A 12,297-nucleotide genomic window follows, 5' to 3' on the forward strand; every position below is an offset into this window, starting at 1 on the left:
TCTAGAAAGGTTCTGGATGCCTCAAAGGAAAATTCAGTTAGATGGTTCTGTGTTTCAGTAACACACATGAGAAACTTCTGAATAATTTGTTAAAATGGGATGATGTGCCCCACTTTTTAAACTGAAAGTCCAATGCACTTATCTCCAGGAATTAGCAAAAAATATTTTTCTAATAATAAAAATCATTAACATCTATTTGACATCATAAAGAATAACATATTTGAGCATAAAGTTGATCCTGATACAAATATTGGTTTTGAAAATGAAAGCATCAGAAATTCTGTGTAACTGTTTGCTAGAAGAAAGATAACCCTAAGGCTACTCCATAGATATTTTTCTTTTTCATGATATGGAATGAGCATGATATTTTCATTTTAGAGTCACAAGGACCATTAAGGAGAAAAACTTTTCTGAAATATAGGAAAACATGATTGATTTACACTTTTTATTGGCTCTGCGTATTTGGAGTTCACTGTAATTCCATGTGGATTGGGATGCCATTTCCCTTTGCTATATCTGTGATGAAAGGATCTGTTAAATAAATTCCTGGAGCAAGTAAGGGAGGAGATTTTAAAGCACTCTAATCATTTTTGTCTGCAAATGGTGCCACTGATTTTGAGTGCCTTTCCTCTCCTTCTTATTACAATAGGCCACCAGGTCTCTCTCCAGGCTCATGGCTTTACCCTCATCTGCCTAGCAAATGCGCGTCTGGTGCACAGGCAGATCCCACAAGTCAATGTGTAAACCAAGCGTCTCTTCTTTCCCCGCCTGGAGCAGGCTCCACTGGAGGACTGCCTATTTCTATCAGTGGCACCGTCCCTGTTTTCCAAGCGTATCAGTGAGGAAACCACCTTCAAGTCAAGCTTCCTTCTCCCTCATAAGGCCATCCGGGGATTGTCTCCAGGGTCAGTTCTGTCTTTCAACTGTCTCTTCAGTTTTCAGTTCTTCATTCCGTTTCCTAGCCCTTGAGATAGCTCCATTGTTATGCAGTCCTTAAACCCTAACACCTGACCTGACATGTGACTTTCACTCTTTAGACTTGGTTAGGCTCCCTGAACCATCAACCCATCACCCCATTCCTGGATTAAAGCTGTTCTGATCTCCTCATTGGTTTTGCTACTTGTATCATACATTCTCCATAGAATCATCAAAGTAACTTTTCTAAAATACTTATGTTCATACCATTTTCCTGCTTAAGGACCTACAATGTCTTCTTATTGCATATTAGATAAAATATAAATGTATCTTCCCTATATGTAAAGCCCTACATCACTTGATCCTTCTTTGGTTATTAAATGTTTCCTTTACTAGTTTTTGAGTAGTTCTTCTGAACCAGTCAGGTCATTTCCCTTATCTCTGCCCACCCCACTCCACCCCCGCCGCCCCTTCTGACTCTCTCTCTCTCTCTTATACACACACACACACACACACACACACACACACACACAGCCCTATGCTCCATTCATCCAAATTCTGTCAAATTAAAGATGATTTCTTTAAAAGTCGTATTCTCCAAAAAACTACCTGAGATTAGCTTTTATCCCACAGTAGACTTCTAAATAATCTTGGGACATATAATCTTCTGTATAATCTTGGAATCCCAGAGCTGGATTCAGTCACACCTCACATCGAGTTTAGCACTAGCTCCCACAGCAACCCTGCGAGATTCATTCTTCCCTCCACCCTGGAGCTGGACCAGCGCTCTGTGATGAGCTGTGGATGCAAAGATGAAACAGGTGCCTGCTCTCAAGAGGCTTACACTCTATCAATAGGGGAGACAGACAAACAGTTCAGTTATAAAGCAGGAAAAGTAAAGGGACAGAAGATTGTACAAGGCAGGGTAGTGACTAAATCTGAGCAGTAGGGAAGGAGAGGTGATGCTTGTGCTGTGTCCTGAGGGGTGAGGAGGGATTATCGAGCAGATAGGTCAGAGAAGGCATTCCCAGGAGGGGAGCAGCATGGAATGGCCTTTCTCTTTCTGAACTTTGCTAGCACCTATGCATCCAGTTGCCTTCATACCACCCTTGTTTGTATATCACCTGGAAGTCAACTTGTTTAACAAACATCTTGATGTCCTCTAAACAAAAGATACTTTTTAAAAGAATGGTCATGTTTTCTATTGCTTATGTGCCCCTCACATTGCCTAGTAATATCAGGTGCAAAGTAGGGGCTACTTTTTGTTTTGTTTTAATGTAAAGGGATACTATAGACCTATTGTAATGATGGATTTGCCCTGCTTGTCCAGCATTCTAAATTCCAACCATTTATTCCTCCTTGCCTCTGTCACTTGTATCTATCCTTCCATTTACTTTTGTGACCAACACTGTGTGCACATGAGATGACTGGTCCATGTTATGGAAGAGCCTTTGGCTGTGGAATGAAATAGAACTAGTTGGGCTATGTGGGAATGGAAGCTATGGCCTTGAATTTCCAGATTGATGCGTTTAAACAAGTGAGTTAACCAGCCACAGACTGGTGCTACATAGTTGCTTGTTGAATGATTTGAGTAATCCCTTTATGATAGTCTAGACATGATAAGCTGTGATCATTCTGAACTTGATAAGTCATCACAAAAGAATTCTTTCCTTATCAGTGATGCTTATTAAGACCTTTAGGTTCTTGAAACAGGTCTGTTTCTGCTCTGAAGCTCCACTCATCACTATCTCCCCTCAAAAATTTTGGCTCTGGTGTGGCAAACTGTAACAGAATTGAGTACATGAAGATTAGTTTTTTTGTGGGAGAAAAGAGATTTGTGGCAGTTTATCCTTTTAGGTTGGATGTGACAGATGCAGCAGCTAATTGTTCCCTAATATCTGTTCTCCTTTCTTCTGTATTAATAGAACCTCTGATTTTTAGCTGGACATGTGCTTGCCTGCAGTAAATATTCCATTTCCCACACTCCCTTGCAGCTGGTTGTGCCAGTGTGACTAAATTCAGAGCATGGTATGTGGGAGGGTGATCTAAGCAACCACTAGGTTGAGTTCTTTAAGAAGGAAGCATGCTCTCCCCTTCCTGATTTTTCTTCCTTCCCACTGACTGGAATGTGCCTGTGGTGGTTAGCTCTCCTGGACCCTGGAGATGCAGGCCACGCCCTCTTGGTGGAAAAGCAACAAGATAGAAGGAACCTGGGGCCCTGACTGGGGCTGCCACATGAGCCCCAGCCTGCTTATGCTTGCAGCTGTTATGTCAAAGAGAAAGAATTGTCCCGTTAAGCTAGGATTATGTTAGGTCTCTGTGTCAGCAGCTAATTAACACGTTGGGGGATAAACAGTTACGAAGTTCAAACAGTGTCAGCTGAGTGATATGAACAAGATGAGAAACATACTTTTAAAGGTATTTAATAAGACTTTTTTTTTCAAATCAGTACAAAAATTTAAATACAAAAATGATTTGCTATTGACATGTCTCAAATCTATCATGGAAACTCAAAGTTACCAGTATTCTGTAAAATATTTGAGAACAGTCACCCACTACAGACATTCTTTTCCCCTGTGGGATGTCATCCTGCATTAAAACTCTGTATTTAAATAACAATATTGTCAGTTTGGTCCATTTCACATGGAAAAGTTCTAGTTAATTTTGAATTAAATAGGGATTGTAGCACTATCCCTAGACTTTAGAACATGTGGTGTTTCATCTGCTTTTACACTAAATGTGTTAACATGATGTGCAACATTCAAAAGGGAAACAAAGATACATAGATAATTATTTAAAACTCTTTTTAAATTAAATGGAGTAATTCATTTAGCTCTGAGATTAGCACCATTGTAGAATATACAGTATCTGGCATAGATTTTTCTCCTCCCCTGTCTAAAAGTTAGAAGCATATGCCTGATAATACACACATGCGCGCATGCACGCGCACACACACGCACACACACATGCAATTGAGTAACAACCAATAAATAAGTTGGAAGGTATTTGAAAAGTGAAATTTGGTTTTGACTAAAGAGCTACTTTCTCTCTTGGTGGAAATAAAAAGCCCATACATGTACAGATAAATACAGTTTTATAAATCAGCTGATCTGACTTGCCTCCAAGCCATTTCAATGCAGCTTTTCAGCAGACAGAGCCCAGTGGATCCATGTGGCTGTCATAGCCATCGGCCCAAAACCAGCATCCTCAAGACCAACCCAAAGGATATTTGGCCACATAAATGCTGTCTGCTTTGAAAATGAAGGTTGGGTGGGATATGTTTTTGATGGGAAAAGTTTGTCATATAATTAGCTGTGAGTAAGAAACCACGTGGTAATGAACTCATTTCTCTTTTTAAGAAATTGAGAAGAAATGGTGCTTGTATACCATATAGGGAAAAGACAGATATTAGGCTGAGGAGAATATTCTTGATGGTTAAAATGATTCAGATTTGACATAGACACGATTCCATGTGTGTTTATACCGTATTTATTTGTGTATCTTCCCATCTGTACCTATCCCCTCATTTCAACACTCTTAACTTTGAGGAGTAGATACAAGACTCCACCACCATAGCCCCACATTATTCCCCCCAGTGGCTTATAGTGTCAGCAGCAGACTCATAGCCAACTTGAAATGCTTTGTCTGTGTTTCGAGACCAGATTTGAATGTGCAAAGCAATTAGTATGTACCTAAATGAAAACCTGGAAAAAAATTTACTTTTCTCTTTAAATTTGTATTGACTCCTGTACTTGTGGGGTGACATAAAAAGCATGGGCTGTCATTGCCCTCTGACATTCCAGGTGGCTCTTCCACAGGTTGCTTCCTGCATTTTTAGTACCTACAGCAGGAAGTAATACATCTATTTTTTAATTTAAAACTTCAGAAATTATTTTTTCAAAACAATTTATTTTCCTATGTAATTCTGAAACTCCCCCCTCTTTCCCCGATCAAAGGACGGCTTGGATTTAGGAAATTCACTTTGGAACTTCAGATGACACACCGATTTGTGTGTGTACTACACAGGGAAATTTCTTTGAAATTCAGTAGCTACTAAAAAGTACTGATACCCCTTTGTGGGTGAAACCTCATTGTAGTCATTTGTGTTTGTAGGCAAAGGAGGGGGATTATTATACGCATGTAAACACAATTAATAACTGCTATTTATAATGAACATTCCGCAAAACTGGAAAGTTATGAGGGGAGAGGGTTACTTTTTTTCTTATGACTTCCAAGTGTTTATATTAGTTGGGTCATAATGGAAATTACATGGAGACAACAAGAAAGAAAAAAAAATCACAGGAAAAAAAAATAACAAGCAAAAAGAACCCGTGAGGAATAAATGAGTTACTTCCTACTCATGTCTCCCAGCTGGTTTGTTAGCTCCCTACGGGGCACTGTCTTAGGCCCCACAGAAGTGTCTCATCCAGTGCTAGGCACACAGAAGACACGAGTAAATACACTACAGTTGTTCTTCTAGGGACACTAGACACACAATTCTGAGTAGAACTCTTGTTGTGAAAGACACAGCCTCCGACAGGGGAGAAACATCCCTTGGAGTAAAGCTCTACCCTGGTTCTCTGTCCACGCCTCACTGGGGAAAAGCACTGCAGAGCTCTCCCACATCCCATGGCAAAGTATCTGCACAAATACAGAGGAAATTATGCAAGTAAATACGGTATGTAATTGTTATCATTGACATTTCTTTAAGTCATATTTATAAATATTTTAAAGTAAACAGTATGAGCGAGTGACTTTCATTAGCTATGCTCTTTCATACTGAAATACTTTGATCTGAATAAGCAGGTTATCATGGAAGCACATAACATAAACAGCTAATACGATTCCAGTGGGTACAACACAAGTGTCAGTACTTGATACATAAATCTATCCCATCATTTTCAATCACAAGCTGCTGTGCAGAGCACTAAACATGCATCTTAGTTTTTATTTGTACATGATGGTTCAGACTTTCACTTAAATATAACTTTCCAACTATATAAATGTTTTGAAGCAATTATGTTTCCCATTTGGATTTTTTGGTGCATCCTTTTCTTTTCTTCTATTAAATTTCTCTTTTTTTTTCTTTCTTACATGGGATACAATAAATACCCTGAAAAAGAGGAATGGACATACTGCCCGGCATACAGTCCCGCAGCCTGTTCAGAGGGCATCTGGAGGAACACCCGGTCTCCGGGCCGGAGCAGCAGCACCGCGCTCCCGGACGCCTGGTCCAGGAAGCCCTTCTTGTACTCGTCATACGTGTACATCATGGGCTCGTTGTTCTTGAACAGAGCAACCCACACGTTGCCTCCCTTGCAGTGAACGTGGTATGCAAAGTAGTAGACCCCAGGGACCTCACAGGTGAAGATGCCCGTCTGCGGGTTGTAGTTCTGTCTGCCGTTATAGAGCAGTTTGTCAAACTTCACTGGGGCCCCCACAGGTGGGAAAGGCGCAGTCAGCTCAGCGGTAAATGCAGGCATCTCGTAGGCTGGCCCTCCGTTCTTGCCTTTCTTAGCCCCATAGGCGTGGGGGGGTTTCACTCCGTCAATTCCCAGCCCCATATCGGGTAGATACTCTCCATGGGGTGGTGGTGTTGGGGGCATCACAGCTGGGAGTCCTGGGGGTCCTGGAGGGCCTGGGGGCCCTGGAAGCCCAGGCTGGCCTTGGGGACCAAGGGCACCAGGCTTCCCTGGGGCGCCATGAAGTCCTGCCACTCCGGGCTTCCCTACTCCAGGGAACCCAGGGGGCCCTGGGAGACCCGGTTCCCCTTTGGGGCCAGGAATTCCAGGAGGTCCAATGGGGCCACTCGGGCCTGCAATCCCTGGGATACCTGGGGGGCCCTGTAAGCCCTGTTCCCCTGGGATTCCTGGCTCTCCCTTCTGTCCAAGCAGCCCTGGGGCACCAGGGAGCCCTGGCAAACCTTTATACCCAGCTTCCCCCTTGGGCCCTATGGGACCTGGCAAACCCCTCATGCCGGGGGGCCCAGCTTCACCAAGGAAACCTGGCTTTCCTGGGAAGCCTTGAAGCCCTGGCTCACCCTTGGGACCTATTGGCCCCTGTGGTCCCACAGCCCCACCTTCTCCTTTGGGTCCAGGGAAACCGATAGCCCCTGGAGGGCCCATGGGACCTGGGATTCCAGGCAGGCCTGGCTCTCCTGGTGGGCCCCCCAATCCAGGGGCACCTGCTGGTCCTCTCTCCCCTCTTGGTCCCAGAGCCCCAGGAAGACCCGCTATGCCCCTGTCGCCTTTGGGGCCTGGGAAGCCGGGTTTCCCGATCCCTGGAGGGCCTGGGGGTCCTGGCAGTCCTGGCAGTCCTTGTTCCCCTTTGCCACCTGGAAATCCTGGCTGCCCAGGGATCCCATCCTGGCCTGGTTTTCCAATTCCAGGCATCCCAGGAGGTCCTTGAAACCCCGGGACCCCTATAGGGCCTTGTGGCCCAGGTTCGCCTGGAGGGCCTGGCTTTCCCAGGGGGCCTTGGGGCCCAGGGAAGCCTGTCACTCCTGGTTTGCCCACTCCTGGAAGTCCGACAGGGCCGGGAGGGCCATGTATCCCTGGAGGACCCTTCAGGCCTGGCAGACCTGGCATCCCGAAGCCCTTCTCTCCTTTAGGACCCTGAAGGCCTGGAGGTCCTGGTAGTCCTTTGGGTCCTCGCTCACCTTTGGCACCTGGTTGCCCTGGTAACCCTGGCCCACCTGGCTTCCCAATGCCAGGAAGTCCGTGAGGCCCTGGAGGTCCTTGCGGTCCTGGGATCCCCATGGGTCCGATCTCCCCTTTGGGTCCAATTTCACCTTTGGCCCCGGGCATTCCCATGGCTCCTGGCTTTCCTGGCATTCCAGGCATACCTGGCTTTCCAATTCCTGGATATCCCTGTGGCCCTGGTTTTCCTTTGATTCCAGGTATCCCTTGACCTGGTAAGCCAGGGGGCCCAGGTGGTCCTCTTGGGCCAGGCTCTCCACGGGGACCTTGCTCCCCCCTTAAACTGGCTAATGGTATTTCTGCGGGGAGAGGGGGGAGAGAGAGAGAAGGAGGGAGGGAGGGAGGGAGGGAGAGTGAGAGTGTGAGAGAGAGAGAGAGAGAGAGATTAATATTGATCATCCCTCACTTCGATCATTATTTACTTCTGACACATTTGCCTATTACTTATCAAGAGGAAAGACTAGGAATAATGTGCTCGTGTTCCAGGACTGTATTATCAGTACTTAATGGACAATCAGGCTGATAATTTCTTTGTCATATTTGAGATACTGTTTTGGGAACTGTTATCTGTGGCTGCTTTTATCAGCATTAGTTAAGTAAAACAGCTAAAAAGTAATGAAGAAACATTCTTCCTAGTACAAACTTGGAGATATTATGGTGTATTCACTATAAAGAGTTCAAAGAAGGACAAAGAAAAATCAAAGTTGCCTATAAGCCCACTACTCAGAGATAATCGCTTGACATTTATCTGTATTTCCATCTCATGTGTTCTATATATATGTACATATGTATGTATATATATGTGTGTGTGTGTATATATATGTGTGTGTGTATTTCAAACAGTGTTGGAGTCATTTTTATTTTTTCCCTATTTAATGTTATACTCTATTTTTCTATGTCCTTGAATTTTAAATATAATATATGGAAAAATAATATTTCCTCTTGTGCTGAAATATACTATGATGTAGAGGATGACCGTCATTATCATGTAGACTCAGGGAAGAATAGAAGCATTTTATTTTTATTCTGTATGTGGTTTAATAACATCTTAAAATCTGTCCTCTAGAGTCAAATCGATGTGTTTAATTTCTTTAATATGCTGTAGGATTTCCTAAGCCTCAAATATTAATTCTTCAATTTAATAAGTTACTTCTCACTTGCAAATTTGGTTTTTAAACAGGAGTAGTGAATAAGGTATTTTAGGATGATAAACAGTGCGGAAAAGGAGTTAAACTGGATTAGCAGGAAGCTCAGCTTCTCTTTCTGGCCTTGAAATGAGACCTTGACTGGTTCACTTAAGCCATCAGCATCCCTGCTTGCCTGTCTGTACAGCAAGAATAATACACCCACACTACAAGATTAGAAAATAGATGTGAAAGGCGTTATGCTTTCTCGAATTGTTATCGAAATACAAAGCACATGTAATTATATTGATTATGCTGTGCCTTGCAGAGAAACACAACTCTGGACCTCTCATGCTACTGAGAGTAAGGAATAACATAAAAAAATGAAATTGATGGTCCCAAAGTCTTATATTAACCATTAGTTGCATCTTAATCCTGACCATTGTATTTTTCACTGAGCTATTGTCAGGGAACAAAATAGAACCACAGAACTCATGTATTTTCCAAATTCCTCAGTTGCAATCTGGTACCCATCTGAATAAGTACAGGAAGTTTCAAAATCCAGGCAGGCCATTCAAGAAAGGAAGGAAAACAAATGACTGAGATAATCCCCTAAGTGGAATATCAGCTCCTAAAGGGAAGAAAACTGGAAATACTTCTTTTATGCTAATAGGATTACTACTGTGTGCTCTTGCTAAGCAGGAACTGTGTAGCTCCTTTGTCAAGAGAGCATCTGGGGCAGGGTCACATCACATTCATCAGGAATCCCTAATGTCTAGCACGTGCCTGGAGTATATTCTGTTCTTCCTTAGGTTTTGTTGAATGACCAACTGCAGCAAAGTTTTTTATGGTACTTTAGCATTTATTTAGTACTTACCTTATGTCATAGACTCTCTCAATAATCCTACTTTACAAATGAAGAAAAGTAGTTTCAAAGAGGTTAAATGACTAGGTTTCTCTCCTTTCTGGCCTCTAGGCACTCAGGCCTATTAGTACCAAATCTAGTAGTTCCCCAGAAGCAGAGCTTCCTGCTTTTGCAGGGACCAGTGGGAATGGCCTCCACCGCCTCAAAGGGAATTGCTACTCTGATTGCAATTTCTTTCCTGCAAGTGCTAGGTTTCCTACGTTTCTTATAACCCAACTGAGTTTATAAGAAAATGTCTCTCGGGAATTCCCTGGTGGCCCAGTTGTTAAAACTCTGTGTTCTCACTGCCAAGGGTCCAGGTTCAATCCCTGGTCGGGGAACTAAGATTCCACAAGCCACGCGGTGTGGCCAAAAAAAAAAAAAAAGACTTAAAAAAATTTTAAAAAAAGAAAATGTCTCTCACAGTGATAGGCATTTTGCTGGTGTTGAATAACTAATGAATATGCCTAGAAAGTAATGGAGAGATTTTCAGGTATCATCATCTCTAGGTAGGTATATAGTCTGTACTCTTTGGGCTCCTTCTGTAGATTTATTGATTGACATGTGTAACAACTTAATTAGAGCACTCTTAAAAACACATTTGTCTGGCACCTAGTTTACAAAGTGCTTTTATATGATTTTTTTAACACAGCAGGTTCTTATAACATTGCTCTCCTAGTTCTGAAGACTGACATCACTTCTTTTTTCTTTTTTTCCACTGCTATATCCCTTAGCATTTTGGCTTAGAGCCTGACACAAAAAGAGATGCTCATTAGTTGCTGTATGTTTGAATAAAGAAATAATGAGTAAGGGACTAAACTTATTTGTTATGAAGTATGCTTTTTGTCATTTGATGCTGTTGAAATAAGAAAGCACAACTTACAATAATTTTGTCTTTCTTCAAGACCTGAACTTTTCAAGGATAGGGTTTAGGACACAGGCAGTTAATGAATGTCAGTCACACATGCTAAAAGAAAAATGTCTAAAATTTAGCTCTCCCCCGCCCCCCCGCAGCGTATTGTTTAGGGTTTTGGAAAGCTGCTGTCTTACAGCAGAACCGAAGTATGTTACCTTTGCCTTTCTTGGGTGCTGCTTCCTTGCCCATTCTTGGTGCCGGCTGAATTTCCTTCATATATTGGGGTAGATGTGGATACTTTTTGCCATACTGCATGTGGGGCAGCTCCTTGCCCATGTTAAGGCCATTTTTACCCAAAGGCATGTGAGGTACTTGCTGGCCCAGGGGCTGGTATTGCGGAATTTGCGGTGGAATCTGAGGAGGAATTTGAGGTGGCAGCGGCTTGATGCCATAGTAGGCACCAGCTTGGATGAGCCGGACGGAACCCAGGGAAATGGTAAGCAGTACTCCCAGCAGCTGCAGAAGGGCAGGTGGACCAGCCATCACCTGTGGAGGAAGGTACGCACCAACATGGTGAAAACCAGCAGGCCAGGTGACCGGAGTTTACTTAGAGAAAGAAGGGAGAAAAAAAGAAAAGGAATCATGGTCTTTATTAGCAGAACTTCATGAGTGGAAGACAAATGGAAGGGAAGATGTCACCTTTCAATAGAAAACAGACAAAACCCAGGAAAGAGTAGGGTCTATCAAATGAAGGCAGCTGGTGGGATTGCAAGCTATGGGGAGACTGCTGGTTGTCCCTGAACATGAACTCTGCCCTCTTCCATAGTATTGGCACCCCTGATTTTCAGCTGGAACAGAGCAAGGCTAGAATTACGGCATTTCATTTAGAAGTGGCCACGTGACAAAGTTCTGGTCTGTTGCGTGTAGTTGTAATGGGTGCAACTTCCAAGAATGCTCCTTAAGGGGAGTGAGCATGTTCTTCCTCTTGCTTCTTCCCACTGGCTGGAATGTGGATATATATTACCCGGAAACAGGCCAGACACCATGAACCATGGAGTGAAAGCTGTGCATTGAGGATGGTAGAGCAACAAGCTAGAAGAAACCTGAGCCTTGGTTGAACTTGGAGGCGCCATATATTGATATTCATCCTTAAGTTTGGAATTTGTTTACGCAAGAGAGAAAGATTTACCTTCTTTAAGCCATTGTTATTTTGGGTGCCATACATTTGCACTGAACTTAATCCTAACAGATAGAATAGATTCTCCAAAATGAAGCAAACTTAGTGGCAAGTCATAACTTTGTTAGTAAGTGCTGAAATTCTATTGTAAATGGAAACAGTTAATAATTTATAGGCTTTATGCCAGAGGCAGTAGTTTTTCATATGTCAGATGTCCTTTGGCTGCTTTGGTGTGGTCATAAACATATAAAGATTAAAGAGCAAACAAGAACAACAATAAAAACCGAAGATATCTTCTGAATTGGAAAGAAGGTACTTCATGTGACAGCCCCAAAATGTCATTAAAAAAAAAAATCACCATCATAATTATGTACATACAGGGATACCATTTCTTTCTTCTAATTATGTACTATGAAGTCATTTGTTCAGAATTAGGTTAATTGGGCCTGGAGATCATTAAAGTTTATCTTTGTACTATTATGAAGAAAGGAGTTTACAAAGCATATTTGTTGTGTAAATAAGATAGAGATGTTTACTCGCAAGAATAAGCTGTTTTAAGCCTTTTAATAGCACCCTTTGCAAATTAGTAATTAGTAGAATAAGTATAAATGAGGTTTATCTGT

The 12,297-nt window shown here is 42.6% G+C and overlaps 1 protein-coding gene across 2 annotated transcripts in view; it reads right to left on the reverse strand.

The window, feature by feature from the left end:
• Positions 1 to 3,322: 3,322 nt before the first annotated feature.
• COL8A1 (collagen type VIII alpha 1 chain) overlaps positions 3,323 to 12,297 on the reverse strand; it is a 155,600-nt gene continuing 146,625 nt past the window's right edge. For both annotated transcript variants that reach the window (XM_067739121.1, XM_067739119.1), the window contains 2 exons: positions 10,713 to 11,043; positions 3,323 to 7,912 (listed from right to left, as the gene is read on the reverse strand). In XM_067739121.1, the coding sequence (XP_067595222.1) occupies positions 6,006 to 7,912; positions 10,713 to 11,040 (2,235 nt within the window). In that variant the 5' untranslated portion in view covers positions 11,041 to 11,043 and the 3' untranslated portion in view covers positions 3,323 to 6,005. The remainder of the gene's footprint in view (positions 7,913 to 10,712; positions 11,044 to 12,297) is intronic.

The sequence above is a fragment of the Pseudorca crassidens genome, chromosome 5, assembly GCF_039906515.1.
Source record: "Pseudorca crassidens isolate mPseCra1 chromosome 5, mPseCra1.hap1, whole genome shotgun sequence".
Taxonomy (NCBI): domain Eukaryota; kingdom Metazoa; phylum Chordata; class Mammalia; order Artiodactyla; family Delphinidae; genus Pseudorca; species Pseudorca crassidens.